The 24297-nt window shown below is 49.9% G+C and overlaps 1 protein-coding gene across 1 annotated transcript in view; it reads left to right on the forward strand.

Moving 5' to 3' along the window:
• Nucleotides 1-24297, forward strand: part of Bicra (BRD4 interacting chromatin remodeling complex associated protein) — a 77367-nt gene that overhangs the window by 34636 nt on the left and 18434 nt on the right. Inside the window, exons 2-6 of the mRNA XM_029558272.1 lie at nucleotides 13650-13750; nucleotides 15358-15403; nucleotides 15518-15560; nucleotides 19089-19154; nucleotides 22064-24025. Coding sequence (XP_029414132.1) covers nucleotides 15363-15403; nucleotides 15518-15560; nucleotides 19089-19154; nucleotides 22064-24025 — 2112 coding nt within the window. The 5' untranslated portion in view covers nucleotides 13650-13750; nucleotides 15358-15362. The remainder of the gene's footprint in view (nucleotides 1-13649; nucleotides 13751-15357; nucleotides 15404-15517; nucleotides 15561-19088; nucleotides 19155-22063; nucleotides 24026-24297) is intronic.

A 24297-nucleotide genomic window follows, 5' to 3' on the forward strand; every position in this document is an offset into this window, starting at 1 on the left:
AGGTCTTTGCAATGGCTAATACATTCACATGACCACAACAGAATTAATTAATTTGAAGAATGCACTGTGGAAGTCTGAGGAGGCCCAAGTCTCCTTCCTAGTCCCTTGTTATCACCTGGTTCCCTTGTAGTTAGTCAGTGGTAGCCTGGCTTATTCTTCCTCATTCTCAAAGCTCTTCAAACAAATAAAGCCATTTGTGATATTTATGTCCTGCTTCCTTCACCACTTTTTTATTTTAGATTTATTTTTATTGCTTTTAATTATGTGTCTGTCTGTGTGTGGGTGTGTACACATGTGTGGATGCTTGTAGAGGCCAGAGGTGTCAGATCCCTTGCAGCTGGAGTTAGGCCACCTGACATGAGTGCTGGACCTGAACTCATGTCCTTTGTAAGCATAGTTTGTACTCTTAACCCCTGAGCATCTCTCCAGCCTCTTTTACACTTTAAAACATTTTATTACATTTATTTATGTATTGTGTGAGTGTAAATGTGGTGGGGTACACATATGGAGCTCAGATGACAACTTGTGGGAGTTGGTTCTCTCCACCGTGTGGGTTCTAGGGATTGAACTCAGGTCGTCAGGCTTGCTGACAAGTGCCTTTGCCTGCTGAGCCATCTCACCAGTAAAAGTCTCCACAAAGTTGTCCCCCTGACTGCCACATACACCACTGTGGCATGAGGGTTCTCAAACACCACACACACACACACACACATACCACACACACACACAACACATACAACACACATACAGACACACCACACACACACACCACACACACCACATATACAGACACACCACACACACCACACATACAGACATACAACACACCACACACAACACACACACACTACACACACACTACACACACACAGACACACCACATACACACACACATCAGGACATGCAGACACTAATAGTAAATAAAATTACTGAAATATTAGGTGGAGAGCAATTGGGAAGACACCTGATGTCTACCCTCTGGTCTCCATGTGCATGCAGTCACATGCATGTGCATATAGGTGTCTGTACTCCTACAAATACATACAAGCACCTATACAACACCACATGCAAATAATAGTAATAATAATAATAAATAAATAAAGTAGATAGTCCAAGCCAGGCACGGTAGGTAGCTCACACCTGTAATCCCATCACTTGCATGATTGAGGCAGGAGGATTGCCAAGAGTTCTAGGCCAGGTTGGAAACATAGTGAATTCCAGGAAACCTTGTCTAAAGAAAATAAATAAAAATATGGGACTGCAGAGACGACTCAGCAGTTTAAAACACTGCTCTTGCAGAGGCACAGTTTGGTTCCACCCATATCAGGCGATTCAGAACCGCCTATAATTTAAGCTCCAGGGGATCCAAAGCCCTCTTTTGGCCTCCATGGGCACGACACTTACCATGTGCATGCACGCACACACACACACACCCCACATACACACATAACTAAAAAAATAAAAATGACTGCTTAAAAAATTGAAAATAAATGAAACCAGTAAGATGGCACAGTGGGTAAAGATACTTGCTGCCAAGCCTGATAATCTAAGTTTGATTCTCAGGACCCACATGAGAGAGAAAACTTGACTCCCAAGTTGTCCTCTGACCTCCACATGCACACTGTGGCATGTATCCCCTTATAAAATGTAATTTAGGGGCTGGAGAGATGGATCAGTGGTTAAGAGCACTGGCTGCTCTTGCAGAAGACCCAGGTTTGAATCCCAGCATGCACATGGCAGCTAACAACCATCTGCAATTCCAGTTCCAGGGGATCTGACACCCTCTTTTGACCTCTGCAGGCATTGCACAGCATTGGTACACTTACACACATGCAGGCATAACACTTGTACACATAAAAATAAATCTAAAAAATAAAAAAAAATAATAAAGGACTGGAGAGATGACTCATGGTTAAGAGCACTGACTGCTCTTGCAGAGGACCAGGGCTCGATTCACAATACCCACATGACATCTAACAACTGTCCATAACTCCAGTTCCAGGGGATCCAACCCTCTCTAATAAATAGGGCATGGAGAGATGGCTCAGGGGTTAAGAGCACTGACTGCTCTTGCAGAGGACCCAGGTTCAATTCCCAGCACCCACATGGCAGCTATGAACCGTCCTTAACTCCATTTCCAGGGGAATCCGAAGCCCTCTTCTGACCTCCACAACATTGCACCACACAGGTGCACTCACATACATGTAGACAATACACTCATACACATAAAATAAAAATAATAGATAAAAAAAAAAGTGTATGAGTGTATTGCCTGAATGTAAGTGCACCCGTGTTGTGCAGTGCCCACAGAGGTCAGAAGAGGGAGTTGGATCCCCTGGAACTGGAGTTGTTAGCTACCATGTGGGTGCTGGGAATTAAACCCAGGTTTTCTGAAAGACCTGCCAGCCAGTGCTCTTAACCACTGAGCCATCTCTCCAGCCTCCAGAGCGTTTGTTCATCTGCTGGCTGGCTCCTGATCATTTCCACTGTAGCTCTGATAAACAGAGGTCTACACATACCCTATACATGGTTTTATGTGAAATCCCTCCCTCCCTCCCTCTCTCCTTTCCCTGCTTTTTGGGACAGTGTCTTGCCATGTAGCCCAGGCTGGCCTCAAACTCACTTTGTAGCCCAGGTTCGCCTTGAAGATGTGATCTTCCTACCTGAGCCCATGTGTGTGGCTACACAAGGTGTTTTTCCAGGCCAGCCGTGCTTGGTGTAATATATAGCTTTGCAAAACGTAACTTGGTGAGTTTTGTCAAATATTATCCAAGTAAGCATCACACAGGCTGAATTTGGAGCATTTGGGTTATTCTAGAAGGTTCCCTGGAAGTTCTTACCAATTAATTTTCCCGTTCCTCCCTTGAGAACTGCACACATTTTCCCCCCAGTTCTAGAGAATGCCACAAGTGGGCTCACATAGCCTATGGTCTTGGGTCTGATTTTCTTTGTTCATCATGGTGTATGGCTGCTCGGTTCATGTTCCTTTCTGTAGCAGAAATATATGCCTTACTGCCAAGCCGTGTCCCACCCTGCACCTGGGTTTTGTGCATTGGAAAGGTGATGGGCAGTGAGCAGGTTGGGGCTTGCCTACTTATTGGTCGTGCTGGATAGCAAACCCAAGGCATTGAGCATTCTAGGCAAGTACCCTGGCACTGAGCCACAACCCACTGGGGGAGTCTAGGCAGATGCTTTACCACTGAGCCACACTGCAGCCCCTCCCTGGGGGATTCTAGGCAGGTGCTCTACCACGGAGCCACACCCCATAGCCCAGGTTGGTGCTGTTATGATTTGGGCTGTCCAGGCGGTTCTTGTGCAGCTGTTTCTGCAGATGTCTTTTTTCTTTCTTTCTTTTTTTTTTTTTTTTTTTGGTTTTTTTGAGACAGGGTCTCCCTGTAGCCCCAGCTGTCCTGGAACTCACTATGTAGACCAGGCTGGCCTTGAACTCACAGAGATCTGCCTGCCTCTGCCTCTCAAGTGCTGGGACTACAGGCGTGCGCCACCACGCCCAGCTCTGCGGACGTCCTTTTTACTTTTGTTGGATGAATACCTTGCAGTGAATCCTCATGTCATGGCATCAGTGCGTGTTTAACTTTACTTAATGTGCTTTTTCATCCTTTTGTGGAACAAGGCATCTAGTAAAAGCCATTCCAGGGATGTTTGGCAGTTGACATTTGCCAGACCACTGAATATGTGTCTCTTGGGTTCCCCTGGTGAGTGTAAAGTTCCTGCTGCTGCACAAGCCATCACCACCCATGGTCACAGGGTTTTAAGCCGGAGGACGCAGTCATGCCTCTGCCTCCTCTTCCCAGTGTATCTTTCCATAGCCCCACTGGCTGCAAAGCTGCAGAAGGAAGTTTCTGGCAAGGGGTGGAGCACTTGACACCTTCCAGATGATTCGAGACAGGCTCTCATTTTGGATCCAGAAGGTCTACAAACTCAGGTGTGCTGGTTCTGGGGCTGACTTCCTGTGAGTCCTGTCAATTTTGTCTGTCCCCAAGCTGGATGCAATGACAGGGGAGGCCCTGTGTTCACTGCAAGTGTCACCTCTTCTCCCAGTTTCTCGTTAGCCGGTGGCTTGAGCTTGCTGTGAGCTGGAAGCTTCTTAGTCAGGGATGGTCCAGGGAGAATGGGACTGAGGCGGGAGGCTCTGTCTGGCCACCTGTGTGCAGTGGGCTTTTCAGTGGCCACCATCAGCACCAGACAGTGTACACTGTGGGCTGTTAACGTGATTGGGTAATTTCAGAACCTTGAATGTCACCACTGGTAGTGTTGGTGTCAATTTCAATTGTGCCAAAATTGCTCTGTCTGTCTGTTCCTCAGAGGGAGGGGACACTGGTGGGAGAATCAGCATATTCCCTGTTTTTCTGCCTTTGAAATAGACTCTTGCTGTCACTCCCAGAGCCCAGCTGCCTCATGCTGGGCCTTTGCCCAGCATTGGAGGAGGTACTTCCTTTAGCAGGTACAAACTGGTGATCCCTCTTTGTATGAATTAGGAAAGGAGACTGCACTCTGCAGGCCGATGCTGCCATGTTCGAGCCTGAGCTTGATATGAGGTCTTATACTTTGGTCCCGCTTCTTTGTGCAGTCAGCAGCATGTGCAACAGTATCTACAGGCATGTATTTACAATCCAAGTTAAATCATGCTGTGTGTTGTTAACTTTCATACCATAATAGGTTTGTTTTTTTTGTTTTTTTGTTTTTGTTTTTGGTCTTTTTGAGACAGGGTCTCCCTGTAGCCCCAGCTGTCCTGGAACTCACTATGTAGACCAGGCTGGCCTTGAACTCACAGAGATCCACCTGGCTCTGCCTTCCAAGTGCTGGGACTACAGGCGTGTGCCACCACACCTGGCACCATAATAGTTTTTTATGGGTGATATAAAAAACACTGCAAATATCGTGCCTTAAAGTAAAACCAGGCATGGTGGCACACACCCATGACTCCAGCACTGGGGTATGGGGTAGATGCAGGTGGATCTCTGTGGGCTTGAGGTCAGCCTGGTTTATTTACATAGTGAATTGCAGGCCAGCTGGGGCTACATAGTGAGACCGTGTTTCCAGAAATAAATAAGTAAATAGATGTTTGGAGCCAGGCAATCCATACAGCATTATTAAACCCAGCCTTTTTTTTTTTTTAATTTTTATTTTATGTGTATGTGTGTACTGCCTGCATGTAGGTAAGTGAACCGTGTCGTGCACCCTCAGAGGTCAGAAGAGGCTGTCGGATCCCCTGGGACTGGAGTTACAGACAGTTGTTAGCTGCCATGTGGGTGCTGGGATTTTCCCGGTCTTCTGCAAGAACAACCACTGTTCCTAACCGCTAAGCCATCTCTCCAGCCTCCCCCGCGCCCCAGTCTTTATTTTTTGAGACAGGGTCTCACTTTGTAGCCCTGGCTGGCCTGAACTCACTGTGTAGACCAGGCTAGCCCGAAATACACAGAGATCCAACTGCTTCTGCCTCCCAAGTTCTGGGATTAAAGGCATGCAACACCATGCCCAGCATATTTTATTATTATTATAATTTTGCATTAATTATTTTAAGGGGGTGAGCGAATGCCATGGTGCTCATGTGGCAGCCAGAAGAAAACTTGCGAGATTTGGTTCTTTCCTTTCACCTTGTGGGTCCTAGTGATCGAACTCAGATCATCAGGCTTGAAAACAAGCCAACTCCAAATCCATTCTTTTTCTCTCCTTATGTATATGTTCAGAAGGGTTTATTAACCTTGAGTTTGTTGCTTCTTAGTAGCTAAATAGCTGCCCCAGCTCCAATCATCAGAACTTCTTCAAAGCTGGAGCAGGAAGCAACAGGCTTTCTTCTAGAGAAGAAAAACTTGCTTGACAACTCCCACAGCCTGTGGAAGGTGTCAGGAACATAAGGCAAGCCTGTACTTTGGTGTTTACCATGTGAGGTACCATGGCTCTCTAGCTTCAGGGAAAGCTGAGCGTGGCTACCTGATAAGGAGATACAGGATGCCCCCAGCATATGTTCAGAAGGGTTTATTAACCTTGAGTTTGTTGCAGCTGTGCTGGGAAATAGGGTATTTGGCCCAGAATACACAGGCAGACAGGCTTTCGAATTTTCCTTTCTATTCCATTCCATTCTACTGTGTGCTTTTTAGTTGTTTTGTTATACTTTGGGTTTTCAGGGTCTTTTATGGAGGGGGTGTGATTGAGAGAACATCTCATCGTGTAGCCCAGGCTGGCCTCCTCAGACCAATCATCCTCCTGCCTCAGCCTCCTGAGCACCGAGATTGCAGGTGTGCCACACCCAGTTTGTTTAATTGTTCAGAGAAATGTCTGGCCCAAGTCTGCTACTTTGATTTCCCAACCTACAGTGGTGTGACTGTCTTGAACTAGGCAACTCAGAACGGTTCTCGTGTAATTACAACTTGGACTTGTAGCTTGGCAGGCCTTTCTGGGAGCAAAGTTGGGCTTGTGTACTTGGGGAAAATGAGAAACAGGAGTGGAGGGACCTGGTGCTAGCACTGACAGGATGGCTCAGCTATGTGGCCACCCTTCCAAATGAGATACAGTTTCACTGACTTCAGTTTTTATGCCTTGCAATGAACGTAAGAGGCACTCATATTCACCATTAGCCATTTTCTTGCGTTCACTGGAGCCTTTGAATCCCAGATGCTGCTAGGCGGACTGGCTCCCAGTCAGCTCCCAATGACAATGCAGAACTCTGGTTGCCTTCCAAGTGGAGGAGGAGCTCACCAGGCTTTCTGGAAGGACGCTGTGTCATTGTGCGTCACTGCTGTTCTTGTGGTTGGCAGGCCTGGCTTTTTATAGCGGAGCAGTGAAGAATGATATCTTCAGAATCACGGGATTCAAATTCTGGCCCCATAGTATCCTGGCCCTCTGTGACTCTGTTTTCTTGCTGGAAAGCACAAGTCAGTATTGTTTCTCCCTCACTGTGACTCAGTGGGGACAGGGTTGCATAAGGCCTGATTCCTAGGGCACATTTGGGCAGTGTGGGCTCAATGGTGTATCAGTCATCATCAGCTGAAAGAGGTGCAGTAACAAGTGAGCCTGGGTCTCAGTCATTTTAGCAGAGAGAGCTACAGAGCCGCAGGTCTCAGCTGCTACAGCAAGAAACACTCAGCTTGCTCATGTGCATGCCATTGTGGGTTGGCTGTCGATGTCAGGTGTCCATCCTGTCCTAGGACCAGAGCAGAGCTGTGAGAAGCTCCTGCTTCCGCTCTGAAGGCACACCATGTGTCCTATTCGTGCCATTCAATTCACATGCCAGCCTGCAGGACTAGCGTCTTTCTGTAAGTGTGGACCCATTGGTGGACAATGGACAGATGACCCGGAGGCTGATCTTCCATAGCGTGTCAGCAGAGTGCTGCTGACTGTTTGGGGTTGGCAGCTCTGCCTATAGCTCAGGCACTTCTTTTTGAGAATGTGGAGGTGAGCTGGTAAGGGGTGTCCATGGTCATCACCAGGGGAAGAACCCCTGGTCTGCACACCCCCATGGCCAGAACACAGTTTGTTTTCCCAGGCACCCTTGCCTCTCCTTTCATGCAGGAGGTGCTTAATAAATGCCTTTTTCAGCAAGCTGCCACTTGAACAAACGAATGGACTTGTTTAATTTCCATTGTGAATTCATTCATTCATTCTATACATATTTACTGAACCTTGCTCTGCCACCACTGGGTTGGATCCAGGGATCTGAGGCATGAAGCAAGTGACTGTTGCTGTTACCAGGAAGCCTACTTGTGGTAGGGAGACGGTGAGAAGGGGAGCAAGCCACCAGACAGGGGTTAGGTGACACTGGGGGCTTTATCTTGCTTTTTTTGTGTGGGGAGGAGAGGTTGTTACATTTTGACTGTGTGTGAGCAGGCACTTGTGGAAGTCAGAGGACAAGTCTGAGAGACTCACTTGTCTCCACCATCTGAGTCTTATGGATCGAATTGGTTGTCAGTCTTTGCAGTGGGTGCTTTTACCCACCGAATCATCTCACTGGCCCATGAATTTTTTTTCGAGACAGGGTCTCCCTGTAGCCCCAGCTAGCCTGGAACTCAGTGTGTAGACCAGGCTGGCCTTGAACTCACAGAGATCCTCCTCCACCTGCCTCTGCCTCCCGAGTGCTAGGATTAAAGGCATGCACCACCATGCCCAACCCTTTTTTTTTCTTTTTTTCTTTAACATGGGGCCTCACATTGCTCAGACTGTTCTCAAACACACTATATGGCCAAGTGTGGCCTCGTGCCCCCACCTCATGAGTGCTGGGATGACAGGCGTGCACCACCATGGCTGGCTCCTAGACCTCTTTTCATTTCCAAACTCAAGTCCTTCTCTGTGGTCATGCTAGCAGCTTCCTGAATGTTCCATTATATGGATACCAGCCACATTTTATTCATCCGTCCACCCATGGCCATGCGGGCTTCTTCCCCTAAGATCTGTGAACAAGCCGTGGTGGCCACTGGTAGCCAGACGGGTCCTTCTTTAAGTCTTTTGATTTGTTGCACACAGACCCAGAAGTAGAGTGACTACATCATGTGGTATTGCTATTTTTACTGTTCTGAGGAACTGCCAGACTGTTCTGCAGCGGCTACACAGGTCACATTCCCACCAGCAGTGAGCAGGAGCTCTGGTTTCCTCAGACTGCCAACACTTAGCACTGTCCAGTTTCTTCACTGTGGTCCTCCTGATAGGTGTGAGGCCGCCTCTTCTCAGGGGCTTCAGTGCATTTCCCTGATGATGATTCATGCTAGGCACTGTTTTATGTGCTTAGTGGCCATTTGTGTTTTTTCTCTGGAGATTAAACCCAGGGTCCTTGTGCATGCTAGAAAATTGCTCTACGCTGAGCCACGCCCCCAGACACTTAACTACTGAATTCCTATCACTGAGCTACACTCACAGCCCCTCATTGGTAGATTCTAGGCAGGGGCTCTACCACTGAGCCACATCCCTAGCCCCTCACTGGGGGATTCTAGGCAGGGGCTCTACCACTGAGCCACACCCCAGCCCCTCACTGGGGGATTCTAGGCAGGGGCTCTATTACTGAGCCACACCCCAGCCCCTCACTGGGGGATTCTAGGCAGATGCCCTACCACTGAGCCACATCCCTAGCCCCTCCCTGGGGGATTTTAGGCAGGGGCTCTACCACTGAGTCATGCCCCTGGCCCCTCACAGAGTGGAGGTAGATTTTGGGGGTTTTGTTGTTTTTTGGTCTTTTTGAGATGTGGTCTCCCTGTAGCCCCAGCTGTCCTGAAACTATGTAGACCAGGCTGACCTAGAACTCACAGAGGCCTGCCTCTATCTCCCAAGTGCTAGGATTAAAGACCTGTGCCACACACCCCACTTTTTTGTTTCTCTAAAAAGAAATTGTTTATTTTTTATTTTACATGTATACATGGTTTGCATGTATGTATATAAATAAATTTGTGTATCAAGTGTCCACGAAGGCCAGAAGAGGGCATCATATTCCCTTGGAACTGGAGTTATTGACGGTTGTTAGCCACAATGTAAGTTCAGTTAGCACTGAACCCAGATCCTCTGCAAGAGCATCCAGTGCTCTTAACCACTGAGCCATCTCTCCAGCCCCTCTTTTTTTTTTTTAATCAACACTTGTGTTTGTTTCTATGCAGTGTGTGTGGAACCTCTGGTGTTGTCCTCAGTAACACTGTCTGCTTCCTTTAACACAGAGTCCCTCACTGGACCTGCAGCTCATGAATTTGGTGAAGTTGGCTGGCCAACAAGCCCAGGGAGCCTCTTTGCCTCTCCAGTGCTGGGATTACAAGTGTGCACCACTTATCTATTACATGACTTTTCACATGGGCACAGGGCATCTGCCTCCAGACCCCCTAATTACAAGGCCAGCATTTTCCATCTGAGCTGACTCCAGGCTCTGCTTTGTTTACCATGAACACTGTATATAACTCACATGAGTTATATACATGAAGGCAAAGCTCTCAAGAGTCAGGTGTGAAAGATCTTGTCATCTCAAGAAGGTGAGGCCAGCCTGGGTAATATAGCAAGGGGCAGGCATCACGGTGGCACATGCTTATAATCCAGCATTTGGAAGGCTGAGACAGGAGAGTGCCATTAGTCTGAGGCCACCTCAGTCTATACAGCATAACCCTGACTAAAAAAAAAAAAAAAAAAAAAAAAGTCTGGAGAGATGGCTCAGCAGTAGAGATCATTTGCTGCTCTTACAGAGGACACAGGTTCAATTCCCAAAATGTGCATGTTGGCTCATAACCATCAACTCACATTCTAGGTGATCTGATGCCCTCTTCTGGCCTCCTTGGACTCTGCACACATGTGATACACATACATACATGCAGACAAATACTCATACACATAAAATAAAAGTTAATCTTTAAAGAAAACAAAAAACAAAACCAGGTAACAATGTGACTCAATGGCTAAGACGCTTTCCACCAAGATTGATAACCTGATTTCCTTCCCAAAACACACATAGTGGAAGGAGAGAACTGACTCCTGCAAGTGGCCCTCTGACCTCCACACACACACAGATACCAAAGAATCAAAAAGAAGCCCATTTCACAGAGAACTCAGGAGCCTTCCCCTCAGTTCCTACCTACTTGGATACCCCTGTTTGCAATATGCCTCTCCAACATTGTGCTGGTAGGAAGTTTGCGATGCTTGAGCTAAACTGGAAGCCGAAGGCAGGGTGGAGTACAGTGATGGTGAAGCCACCATGGGAAGTTGGGAACATGCTGCTGTAGCCCCCTCACATCAGCAGGCCTCACACTTGGAGTCCAGGAGGAGAGGACCTGTGCCCAGCTGTCTTCGCCAGGTGCTGTGTAGAGCCTTCTGAGAGGAACCTGGTTCTTAGAACTCTGTTTCCATTTCAGATCTGAAATATCTCTAGCCTGTGTGAATTCACTCAAAGGTCACCCAGCTGGGGCTATTATCTTAACACTCCTGCCACATTTGCCCCTGTCTTAGAAGCAACAGAGGGAAGGTGGGGACACTGCTAGTGGTTAAGGGTGGGATCTTCTCCAGCTGGGATCACCCAGGGCTATAAGACAGGCTCCTAGCCCCCTCTGAGCCTCAGCATCAACAGACTGACAATGATGGAATTGCACCTGTCTTGGGGTTTCAAAAGCAAGAGCGCTGGGATTGTGGCTCAGTTAGTAGTGCACCTAGCATGCCCAAAACCCTGGGTTTGAACCCCACCACCACCTAAACCAAGATGGGGGTGCACACCTGTAATCTCAGCACTGGAGAGGTAGGGGCAAGGTCATCTGTGGCTGCATAGTGAGTTTTAGATGGAAAATTGAATTCATGTACTGGAATACTTAAAGCCAGAGCCCAACAGAGTGTAGTGGCACACACTGGTAGGTAATTCTCAGCACTTGGGAGGCTGAAGCAGGAAGATCTCCAGAAGCTCAAGTCCATCCTGAGCTACATGGTGAATTAGAGGCCAGCCTGGACTGCATAACAAAATCCTGTCTCCAAAAACTTATCCCAAACAAAAAGAAACATTACCTGGCACATACTGGACCCATGGCACAGCCTTGGATGTGACCATGGCCACGTGGCTTATCAGTGTCATCAGGACAGTGAGTTGCCCCTATTCATAGATTCCATATATAGATTCACCTCCTTGCCACAGGACATGGTCTTCTCTGTGTTTGTGGAAGTGTGTGGACAGGAGAAATGTCGTGAGTTCTTGATGCTTGGCCTCAGCTCGTGCTAGAACCAGACTCCTTTTCACAAACATGAGGACCACATGATTCACATAATGATGCTTTTTTTTTTCCTTCTTTTGAATTTAAAATGATTTGGGTTGTCGAATGCATGCCTTAGCTTGCATGTGAAAGTTACAGAACAGCTTGCCAGAATCTCTTCTCTCCTTCCACCATGCGAATCCTGGCCATCTGAGGTCATTGGACTTGGTGGCAAGCGCCTTTGGTGGGAAGCCCTCTTGCCAGCCCTTCTAGATATTTTAGGACAGGGTCTTGCTATGTAGCCTAGGCTGGAATCAAACTTCCCATCCTCCCACCTCTGCATCTGAGGTGATGGAATCATACTCATGCACCATGGTCTCTGGCTTCATTGCTGAGATTTTATTTACTGGTGATTTCCTGGTTTGAAGTTCTGGGCTCTAGTGCAGTGTGTTACTCACAAGGCAAAGAGCTACAAGGGTGTCTTCCTAGGAAAGTACATGTGTGAGAGGAGCTTCATCAGAGTAAGAGCTCACTGGGGGAGAGATGACACATCTGAGATAAAGAACCTTTCTACAGAAACAAAGGCCATAACACCCCTGCTTCAAATCATTGGCTATGGATGTTTTGGTATGTGGCTCAGTGGCAGAGCACCTGCCTAGGATCCCCCAGTGAGGGGCTGGGGTGTGGCTCAGTGGTAGAGCACCTGCCTAGAATCCCCCAGTGAGGGGCTGGGGTGTGGCTCGGTGGTAGAGCACCTGCCTACCAAATATAAGGAGATCCCCCAGTGAGGGGCTGGGGTGTGGCTCGGTGGTAGAGCACCTGCCTACCAAATATAAGGATCTGTGTTCAATCTCCTTACTACAGAAAATAAAGAAAAATGGAATTGAGTGTATTTTATTAGAATGCAGAATCAGTAAACTTACTTAGTATAATGTATTCTGTGAGGTAGTATGTATTATTTTCTTTTTGTTGCTGTGCTAAAATACTGTAAGCAAAAGCCACTTATATGGAGAAGTTTAGTTGGGCTTATGGCTCCAGAGGGAGAGCCCATGATGGCAGAGCAGCCTGGCAGGAGGGACGGGGATGGTGCCTGTTCGAGGCACCAGTGAACTGCAAGTGGGTCGAGGCTATAAACTCTCACAGCTTGTCCCCAAGGACATACATCCTCCAGCAAGGCCACACCTCCTGAACCTCCCAGCTCAGTACTGAGTGTCCAAACATCTGGCCTATGGGGATGTTGTCAAACTACCTCACGCTCCACAGACCTTGTGCTTATGGTCATTTGTAATGTGCTTCCTGCAGCTTGAAAGTGGTTCTTCTCCACTTTCCTCCCTCCTTCTCACTACCTCCTTTAAAGCTCAACAGTAGGTCAGGCCTTGTGGAACAAGGCCATCCTGACACTGGAGAGACTGAGATAGGAGGATTTGTGAACTCAACGCCAGCCTGGGCTCAGTGGTAGAGCACCTGCCTAGAATCCACCTATGAGTCTTCCTGGGATGGAAGGACATTAATAGTGATTTTCTGTTGTGTTCTAATTCACTTTAACCATAGTGTTTGTTTCCTTTTTAAGATGCTTAGAGATGGAGTCTTGCTGTGCAGCCCAGGCTTGACTACAACTGTTCATCCTCCTGCCTCAGCCTCTCAAGTGTCAGGATTATAATGCATGCCACCATGTCTGGCTCCCACTTCGTCACTTTTTTTTTTGTCTTTTTGAGACAGGGTCTCCCTGTAGCCCCAGCTGTCCTGGAACTCACTATGTAGACCAGGCTGGCCTTGAAGTTACAGAGATCTGCCTGCCTCTGGCTCCTGAGTGCTAGGATTAAAGGCGTGTGCCACCATACCTGGCTCCCACTTTGTCGCTTAATCATGCTGTTCCCAGACTCCCTCTCTTCCATCTCTTGGACCCTTCCTTTCTGTCCACAGCCCAGTCTGTATCCTCATACCTCCATCTTTTTCTGCTCATAGTCTTCCTCACTCACAGCCTCTCTTCTCCTTCCACAGCTGGCCTCCAAAAGGACACTCTGCAAGTCCCCAGCTGGGGGCCCAGCGTAGACCTGGAGCGGCCACCCCCTCCTTCCCTTCATGATTCGTTCGTAGCACAGGTAACAGGGTAGAATCTCAGTTCATTCCTGGAAAGGCAGTTCCTCTGGGTACTAGTGGGACTCACCAGAATTCTGACTTATATTGGGTAGTTTAATGACCTCTTCAGGTCACCCTGTCCAGCCTGAGCCTCTGTACCAGCTGCAGGGAGGACAGTCTAGAAGGTCAGATGGTGCTAGAGAGCTGGATCTGTTCGTAAAGTGCTCCAGAGGACCTGGGTTCCTTGTCCAGAATCCAACCTAGCCTAACTCAGGAGCTCCAAGCCAGTGAGAGCATCTCAAAGAGGTGGATATTATTTCTTAGGAGTACATCTGAGGTTCCTCTAGCACACATACACACATCATACACATACTACATCCACAGACACGACATACCCACCACACCACACACACTGCATACATTCCACGTACTACATACACACATCACACACATATAACATGCACAGCATACACACCATATACACACATATGCCATACACATGCACACACTAGATACACATACATACACAAATGCACGTGCATGCATGCAAAAAATATAATACACACCTATACATATGTATACATATGTGCGAATGTCTGACACACATTAGTTCTTTTGAATCCTTATCATTCAGCCACAGAGCCAGCCCTGCACTACTAGTCCTCTGGCTCAATGTACCAGCCTCATCACCCTCCCCTCCTCCCTTTCATTTCCCCCCAACCCATCCCTTACTTGAGATCCATGCTGCATAGATTTTGAGGGTACATTTAGGACCTCAGACTATGACAAGGGATGCCTCCACCCGACCATCCCTTGCTTGCTTTGTCACCCACTTGTGCACAAGACAGACCCCTTGTCTGCCATGCCCTGACTCTGGGCCAGGTGCTATGTTCAGTGAACAAGGGAACAGGCCAGTGGGGTGATGGAGGGCACAGGTTAGGGCATGCAGAGAGAAAGCTGGCAGGCTCAAGGTGACGCTACAGATGTGAGCCCGGGTGGGCCTTAGTCACCCAGTGATGGACATGTGGGAGACGCTGACAGCAGTTTGAGTTTTTATTTTAGTTTTTCCTTTGAGACAGGGTCTCACTACATAGCTCTAGCTAGCTTGGCATCCGCTCTGTATTGCAGGCTGGGTTGGAACTGCCTCTGCCTTCTGAGTGTGGGGATTAAAGGCAAGTGCCACCATGCCTGACTCTCATGGGTTATTGAGTAGGTAAATGGTAGATTCTGTTTGTACCTGGAGACAGGAGCACTGAAGATGAAGAGTAGCCATATAGGCACCTCTGACTCCTTACCTGTAAAGGGAGGGTGCATCTGTTCATTTAACTGAACCTGTCTTGCAGTGCTTAGCACAGGAACCACCTGCTCTCAGAGGTCCTTAGTCTCAGTTGATGTCACCATCAGATGTGGGGTTGTTGGGGGCATGAGGCCAGGAGGGTAAGAACAGTATCACATCCCTAGTCAGGTATCTGGGTGGTGATCATCTCCCCCTACCCATCCCTGTGCACTTCAGGGAACAGGAGCTCTGGCCCCCTCCTCCAGGCAGTGCAGCCCTGAAGGGAGGTGCAGGGCAGACTGCCTCAGTCTAACCATGTCTCCCTCACTCTCTTCCCTACCCCGCCCTGTTCAGTGGAGATGGACGATGAGGATGGGAGATGTTTACTAGATGTGATTTGGTGAGTAAAGGACTCCCCCCCGACCCCCTACATCCCAAATCTCTCTCTTCTCAAACACTCCCTCCTCACTTCTCTGCCCACATCCTCAAGATCATTTTCTTCTCTCTCTTGCAGCGACCCTCAGGCCCTCAATGACTTCTTGCATGGATCCGAAAAGGTAAGTGCCAGAGATGGGGAGGGATGTTCCTTGGGTACAGGGCTGGAAGATGGGATTGGCAGTGAGAGCCACATTTCCTGGTGCAGCAGGCATTCTGTGAGGATGATGTTGATGTGTGAAACAGAGCATTAGTCCCTGCCCTCACACTGTATCATCTCCCTGGTCACGGAAGAGTCATTAAACAGAATGTAAAATATCTCAGTAAACTTTCAGTTTTGAAACTTTTTTTTTTTTTTGTCTTTTTGAGACAGGGTCTCCCTGTAACCCCGGCTGTCCTGGAACTCACTACGTAGACCAGGCTGGCCTTGAACTCACTCACAGAGATCCACCTGTATCTGCCTCCCTAGTGCTGGGACTAAAGGCGTGTACTACCATGCCTGGTGACACTATTTTGTTGTTTTTTGTTGTTGTTGTTCTTGTTGTTGTTTTGTCTTTTTTGAGACAGGGTCTCCCTGTAGCCCCATCTGGCCTGGAATTTACTGTGTAGACCAAGCTGGCCTTGAACACACAGAGATCTGCCTGCCTCTGCCACCCAAGTGCTAGGATTAAAGGCATGCGCTGCCATGCCTGGCCTGAATCAGTACTATTTTGGATGTGCTTATTCACTTAAAATATAAGATTAAAAAATAAAAGTTGATCAACAGTAAAGGTTTTAATGAAAAGTATCATGCAGAGAATTACTAGAAAAGAATAGGAGGGGCTGAGGAGATGGCTCAGTGGGTAAGAGTGCTTACTGTGCAAGCATGAAGACCTGAGTTCAAATCCCCAGCATCCATGTAGAATTCCAAGCGTGACCACGCACACCCAGAAACCCAGTTCTGTTGGGTGGTAGAGACAGGAGGATCACTGGGACTTGCCAATCACCAGCCTAGCACCTAACACCTGGTGTCCTTTTGTGACCTCCACATCTGCCCCTGCATACATGAGTGTATATACCACACACACACACACACACACACACACACACACACACACACGCAAATAATAATAATAATAGGAGACATAAAAGAAAGCGAAGGCTTCCTGTAGTTGGTGGTGTATGGTCAGAGATGCTCACTGTGAGGTGACATTAAAGGTGACAGAGCTTCTAGCAGGGATAAGAGTGTGGATAAGGGAGAGAGATGGCATGTCAGGAACAGAAAGAAGGCTGGCAGGGTCAGCCTGAGGGCAAAGCTCCTATGAGGTCACACTGGGTGGACTGACACCTGGTCATGCTGTTTTGATTTTTATTCTTTTTTATACTTGGAGAGAAATATAAAAATGTACCTCTGGCTGGCCTTGAACTCACAGAGATCTGCCTGCCTCTACCCCTGAGTTTCTGAATGCTGGGATTAAAGTATGCCACCACACCTGGCTGATTTTTATTCTGAACCTGACAGCAGTTCTCAGGGGTTAGTAAGAAAATGCAGATTCTCTTTGCGCCCCAGAGACAGGAGCCCTGTGGGGAGACCTGTCAGTCTGGGCATGGTATTTCTATAGCCACAGGAACTAACCTGGAACTCACTATGTAGACCAGGCTACAGTCAGTCTCAAAGACAGCCACCTGCCTCTGCCTCCTGAGTGCTGGGACTAGAGGCATGCACCACCACACCCAGCTCAGTATTCATATGTAAGGGATTATTGTACATGCAGTGACTCAGGACCTCTGTTAAGCTTTCACAGATTGCCATGTTGGGAATCAGAGTCAGGAATCCGCTGGGTGGTCTTGATGCACAGATTTGCCCCAAGGTTTTGTGCTACCTGTGGCAGGGCCTGCAGACATCTGACAGCTTGTCTGGGGCTGGGATGTGTCCACTATGGCTGGCAAGAGGCCCCCATTCTTCCTGTGTGCACCTCTCTATCATGCTGTTCACATGTCCTCAGGACATGGCAGCTGGCCTCCCATGGCACAGGCTACCCAAGATAGAGAGCCAGGAGGAAGCCATGGTATCTTTTATGACCTGGTCTCCTGAGTCGCTCAGGCACTTCCAGCTTGTAGCCACCAGAATGGAGCTGCTCAGAGCCAGGCATGTGGCTCATTTGGAGTGCCGATCTAGCTTGCACAAAGCCCTGGGTTCATCCCCAGTATGACATAAAAAGAGGTGTGGCTTTCCACTAGTCCTAGCATTCATTCAGGAAGTAGAGGCTGGAGGATCAGAAGTTCAACTATGTAGCAACTTTGATGCCAGTTTGGATTATATGAAATTCTGCCTCAGAGATGGAAGGGAGCAAAGGGGGGAAGGAGAGAAGAGCCGTTCAGTCCGACTCACACTGTGAGGAGGGATGGAAGGGAGGGAGACAGCAAGGGAGGAAGGAGGAAGGAGCCCCTAAGTCCAGCCCACCCTTCATGGGAGAACTGAGCTCTGCTTCTTAAAGAAGATGCATCAAAGTGTATTGCCCTGGAGAGTGCAGTGGGTGGTGGCTTGGGCTGCACTGTCTACAGGAAAGGGGTGTGAGGCCCTCAGCCTGGGATTTGACTTAGTTTCATGTCTGTTGCGGGGATAACCTGACAACAAGCCACTTAGGGGAGAAAGGTGTTTATCTCAACTTACAATTCCAAGTTCAGTCCATCTTTGCAGGGAGGGACAGTGGCAGGAACTTGAAGCAGCTGGTAACCACACATCCACAGTCAGGAGCAGAGAGAGGTGCATGCATGCACTCTGGCCTGTGCTCAGCTCGATTTCCTCCATTCTTACACGCAGTTCAGGAGGCCCTGCTTAGAAAATGGTACCACCCACAGTGGGCTGTCTTCCCATTTAACTTCCTTCAGACAGTCCCCCCAGAGATATGCCCATAAGCCAACCCAATTTAGACAGTCCTTCATGAGACTCAGGTGATTCTAGTCTGTGTCTAGTTGACAAAGTTAACTATCATAGGATTTGTTTTAAATCTGGTTTCATCTAGACCTGTTTCACGGAGATCCAAGGACTGAGAGGGCCTGGGTTAAATGGTAGATTTGGCCTGTGCGACTGAGTGGACTCTGATGCTGAGATTGGGAATTTGGGCCAATCTCCAGAATTCCAAATGGATTGTTAGAAACACCTGGGCTTCTGGAGACCTCCAGCTGAGAGAATTTAGGGTAGCCTCAGTCTCAGAGAGATACATATGGACATCAGGGTCAGTTCAGACACCAAGATTTCCAGGACTCAGAGCCAGTCCTCCCCTCCTAATGGTAGGCACACTGTGGTGTGTTGGATGCTTGGACAGGGGAGGTGGGAGTGGGGGGGGGTCCCTGGGGCAGGTGGCATTGCCACCAGCCCTGAAGAGTATGTATGCTGCCAGAGGGATTGTGACAGTTTGGGCAACAGCTGGAATCCCAAGCTCCATATCTGGGGGCATCAGAGGCCAGGCAGGAGACTGGCATTGACTGGAGATGCTTGAGAGGCCAGCATGTCACCAGCCCTGTTTTCTGGGGCAGACTCATGTGTCCCATCCCACCCCCCCACACACACACCCTGCTCTTTTTGTCCCAAATAATAACCCTAAGGTTTCTGCTTAGTACGTGCACCTTCCCTGATGACCTTTGACCTTGGGGGGGTCTCATTGCAGCTGGACAGTGATGACCTCCTGGATGCCCCTGTGGAGGCCCAAAGTACCTTCTATGAAGGTCCAGGGGTAAGTGGCTGCCCATCAGTCATCACCCTACTGTCCCAGCAGGAGGGAGGCTGGAGGGAAAGCCCGGACATGCTGGAGGGGGTGCTTCACTGAGAACAGCCGGGGTTCAGGGGATTGTGCCCCTCCACCATGCTTCCTGGGCAGAAAGGGACAGAGGCCAGCTCTGGTGATCCTGGGGGAGATGTGTCTCACCTGCAGACTACAGATCCACTGGGAAAGTGCTCATGGGGTGGTGTAGACAGCCTTGAGCATCTACTGTATATCTGATTTTGTGTACTATGTACCCTAACTTCCCTCTTTTCATGTGTTTCTGTGTGTCTGTGTAAGGGCATGTTTGTACATGTAGAGGCCAGCCAGAGGCCAACCTTGGGTGATGTCACTGCTCAGGGGTCATCCAGCTGTTTTTGAGACAGGATCTCAGACTCACTGTCCTGGAACATGTGAACTGGGCTGACTGACCAGCAAGTGACAGGGACCTACCTGTCTGCCTCCCCAGCACTGGGATTACAGGCTGGTAACCCACCTTGTTCTAGTTATCCTTCAATTGCTGTGACAAAACCCTCTGACCAATACCAACTTGGGGGAGGAAAGGGTTTAGTCAACTTACATCTCGGTACAGTTCATCAGGGAGCCCAAGGTAGGCACTCAGGACAGGAACCTGGAGGCAGGAGCTGGAGCACAGGCCACAGAGGATCGCTGCTTACTGGCTTGCTCCCCTGGCCCTTCCCTGCTCAGCCTGCTTTCTTATGTAACACAGGCCCACCTGCTCAGGGGTGGCATCACCCACAGTGGGCTGGGCCCTCCCACATCACTCATCAAGAAGATGACCCTCAGACATGGCCATAGGCCAGTCCAATGGAGGCAATTCCCCAATTGAGGCTCCCTCTACCCAGGTATGTCAAGTTGACACTAAAGCTACCCAACACACACCTTATTTTTTTTTTATTTGTTTGTTTGTTTATTTATTCATTTATTTTTAGGCAGGATCTCTCTATGTAGTCCTGGCTGGCCTGGAACTCACTACAAGACCAGGCTTGCCTAGAATTTGCAGAGATCCACCTGCCTCTTAGATTTAGAGACCCAGTTACAGCAGTGACCACCCTGTATCTTTATTCTTTCATGACCTTTGTTGAAATTGATTCATTTTGGTTTTCTGAGGCAAGGGCTCATGTAGCCCCAGCTGGTTGTGAACTCCCTGTGTAGCTGAGGATGACCTTGAACTTCTGGTCTTTTTGCTTCCACCTCCCAGGTGTTGGGGTGACAGATGTGCACCACCACAATCCCAACATGCTGGTGCTGGTGATGGAACCCATGTTTGTGCAGGCCAGGCACCCACTACCAACTGAGACACATGCCTAGCCTCAACTCTGGTTTTTTTATTTTTTTAAATAAATCTTTTTATTTTTTTATGTCTATGTGTGCACTGCCTGCATGTAGGTGAGTGCATCCGTGTTGTGCAATACCCATTGAGGACAGAAGAGGTTGTTGGATCCTCTGGAACTGGAATTACGGACAGTTGTTAGCTGCCATGTGGGTGCTGGGATTCGAACCCAGGTCTTCTGCAAGGATAGCCAGTGTTCTTAACCACTGAGCCATCTCTCCAGCCCCCTGAGGGGTCTTTCAAACTATAGATTTTGATGTCACCTGGTCAGAGATCAAAGAAGTTGGCAGGTCTCAAGCCTGAGTGCAGCCTGTGGCACTCCGGGCCATGTGCTTGTTTAGCTGTGCGCATCGAGGGTCACTGCCCCAGAGAAAGGGAGTGTTGAACTCCCAGTGGGGTAGCACCTTGGCTTCCAGGTGGCAGCTGCCAGGTTGTGGCCTGTCTTTTCCCCAACTCCTGTCTCTAACTTGGAGCTAAGAGGGTTTTGTGTGTGTGTCATAGATGACGTGACATTCTTAGCCTTATGCTGACTCTTGAGGGTGGGCCTGAGTCATTATGCCATGACATGTGTATCACCCAGAGCACCTGGGAAAGTTTGCTCTCACAGAAGTTAAACAGCTGGGCGTGGTGATGCAGGCCTGTGATCCCAGCAGGAACAGGATGCAGGAGAAATAGGAGTTCAAAGTCATCCTTGTCTATAGAGTTAGCTGAGGCCAGCCTAGACTACCTAGTGAGTTCTAGGCTAGTTTGAGCAAGCAAAAGGTCAACCTGGACTAGGTAGTCTTCTTGAGGCTAGCCTAGGCTACATGAGACTCTGTTTCAGGGAAGAACAAACACTTGCATCTTTTTTGGGTACCAGAGTCATAAGTACATACTGTGGGTCTCTGTGCCTATTTAAATTTTAGTTGCATGTATCTGCATATGCACATGCATGTGCAGGGGGGAATGTGCCATGTCGTACGTGTTGAAGTCAGAGGACAACTCTCAGGAGTCAGTTCTCTGCTGCTATTTTGTGAGTTCCAAGGATGTCGTTCATGTTGTTAAGTCAGCATGCCCGTACCTCTTCCCGCTTAGCAGGTTTGCTGGCCCTCTGTGACTGTTTTTAAAAATATGTGCATATGTTTTACTTTATTATTATGGTGTATATGATTCATGTGTGTGAGTGATGTGTGTGTGTGAGTAGGGGTACAGGCATGTCAGAGGACAGTTTTCAGGAATTTCCTTCTCTTTCTACCGGGGGATTGGGATTTGAGGGTTGTGAGGTTTATGCAGCAAGTGCTATAGCCCACTGAGCCATCTCCTCAGACCCTCTCCCAATATTTTTATTGCCTTCTACTGATAGGTGTAGATGGGGAAACTGAGGTAAGATTAAGCAATACCTAGATTGCATAGTCAAGCCCATGACCATGCCAGGGTTTGGTTCTGCATCCAGCTGCTCCCAGATAGAATGTTTTTGATCTTGGTAGATTGACCCCAAGTGTCCCTTTGCTGACCTCAGCACTTACCTTCTCTCTTCCCTGACCTCCAGCTCCACGTGCAAGAAAGTTCTGGCAACCACCTGAACCCAGAACCCAGCCAGCCTGCCCCTAGTGTGGACCTGGACTTCTTAGAAGATGATATTCTGGGCTCGCCTGCGACAGGAGGCGGGGGCGGGGGCGGCGGGAGCGCAGACCAGCCCTGTGACATCCTTCAGCAGAGTCTCCAGGAGGCCAACATCACAGAGCAGACTTTGGAGGCAGAGGCTGAACTGGACCTGGGTCCCTTCCAGCTGCCCACCTTACAGCCTGCTGACGGTGGGGCTGGAGCAACTGGTGCCGCAGGGGCAGCTGCGGTGGCTGCAGGAACCCAGGCCCTTTTCCCAGGCGGTGGTGATCTGCTAGGTCTGCAGGCCCCACCCACCGTACTGACCCACCAGGCCCTGGTGCCGCCCCAAGATGTGGTCAACAAGGCCCTAAGCGTCCAGCCCTTCCTGCAGCCAGTGGGCCTGGGCAACGTGACTCTGCAGCCCATCCCTGGCCTCCAGGGCCTGCCCAATGGAAGTCCTGGGGGTGCTACAGCAGCCACCCTGGGTCTGGCACCTATCCAAGTAGTAGGCCAGCCCGTCATGGCCCTCAACCCACCCACCTCCCAGCTTCTGGCCAAGCAGGTGCCTGTCAGTGGCTACCTGGCCTCAGCAGCCGGTCCCTCAGAGCCAGTGACATTGGCATCCGCAGGTGTGTCCCCCCAGGGGGCCGGACTGGTCATCCAGAAGACCCTCCCAGCTGCGGTGACCACCACACTCAATGGGAACTCAGTGTTCGCCGGGACAGGGGCTGCCACCGCAGTGGCCAGTGGGGCACCCTCGGGACAGCCTCTGGCAGTGGCCCCTGGCCTCGGCACATCACCACTGGTACAAGCACCCAGTGTGATCTTGCATCGAACCCCCACGCCCATCCAGCCCAAACCTGCAGGGGTCCTGCCCCCCAAACTCTACCAGCTGACACCCAAGCCCTTCGCCCCCACAGGGGCCACCCTCACCATCCAGGGAGAGCCAGGCACCCTCCCTCAGCAGCCCAAAGCCCCCCAGAACCTGACTTTCATGGCGGCAGGCAAGGCTGGCCAGAATGTGGTGCTGTCTGGCTTCCCGGCACCAGCCTTACAGGCCAACGTGTTCAAGCAGCCACCAGTCACCTCTTCAGGGACAGCCCCGCCACAGCCCCCTGGAGCCCTCAGCAAGCCCATGAGTGTCCACCTCCTCAATCAAGGCAGCAGCATTGTCATTCCAGCCCAGCACATGCTGCAGGGCCAGAACCAGTTCCTGCTGCCGGGCACTCCGGCTGTGCAGCTCCCCCAACCACTCTCTGCCCTTCCTGCCAACGTGGGTGGCCAGATCCTCACAGCCGCAGCACCCCATGCAGGTGGACAGCTCATCGCAAACCCAATCCTCACCAACCAGAATCTGGCAGGCCCACTGAGTCTGGGTCCTGTGCTGGCACCCCACTCTGGAGCACACAGTGCTGCACACATCCTCTCTGCTGCCCCTATCCAGGTGGGCCAGCCTGCACTCTTCCAAATGCCTGTGACACTGGCCACCAGCAGCCTGCCCACCCAGAGCCAGCCAACCCCCTCTGGCCCCACAGCCACCACGGTCCTTCAGGGCGTCACCCTGCCTCCCAGTGCAGTGGCCATGCTCAATGCCCCAGAAGGGTTGGTCCAGCCCCCGGCCCCAGCTGCCTCCACAGGGGAAGCCACGCCCATCCTGGCAGTGCAGCCCACCGCCCCGGTGCCGCCTGCTGTCACCACACCACTGCCCTTGGGTCTCCAGCAGCCACAGACACAGCAGTCTTCGCAGGCCCCCACTCCACAGGCAGCCAACCAGCCTCAGGCCACCCCGCCCCAGGCCAGCCCAGGCCTGGCATCCAGCCCAGAGAAGATCATCTTGGGGCAGCCATCCTCTGCGGCCACCACGGCCATCCTCACTCAGGATTCCCTCCAGATGTTCCTGCCCCAGGTACAGGGGAGGGAGGGGGAGAGGGAAGGGCTGAGTGGCAGCTACAGGGCGATCTCAGGGTTAGGGACAGGAAGCCCATAAGGCAGACAGATGAGCAGATTGTTAAACAAGAGATGGGACTGGCAGACTAAGGGCTGGACAAGGGGAAGGGCTGATTGATGGACTCGAGGATGACTGACTGACAAACACCTTTTAGGTCATCTGACAGACAAGCAGAGGGATCTCAGAGAGAGGGACAAGACATGGATGGACAAATAGCTGTGACTCTAAGG

The sequence above is a fragment of the Nannospalax galili genome, unplaced genomic scaffold (genome assembly GCF_000622305.1).
Source record: "Nannospalax galili isolate Female #2095 unplaced genomic scaffold, S.galili_v1.0 scaffold432, whole genome shotgun sequence".
Lineage (NCBI taxonomy): Eukaryota > Metazoa > Chordata > Mammalia > Rodentia > Spalacidae > Nannospalax > Nannospalax galili.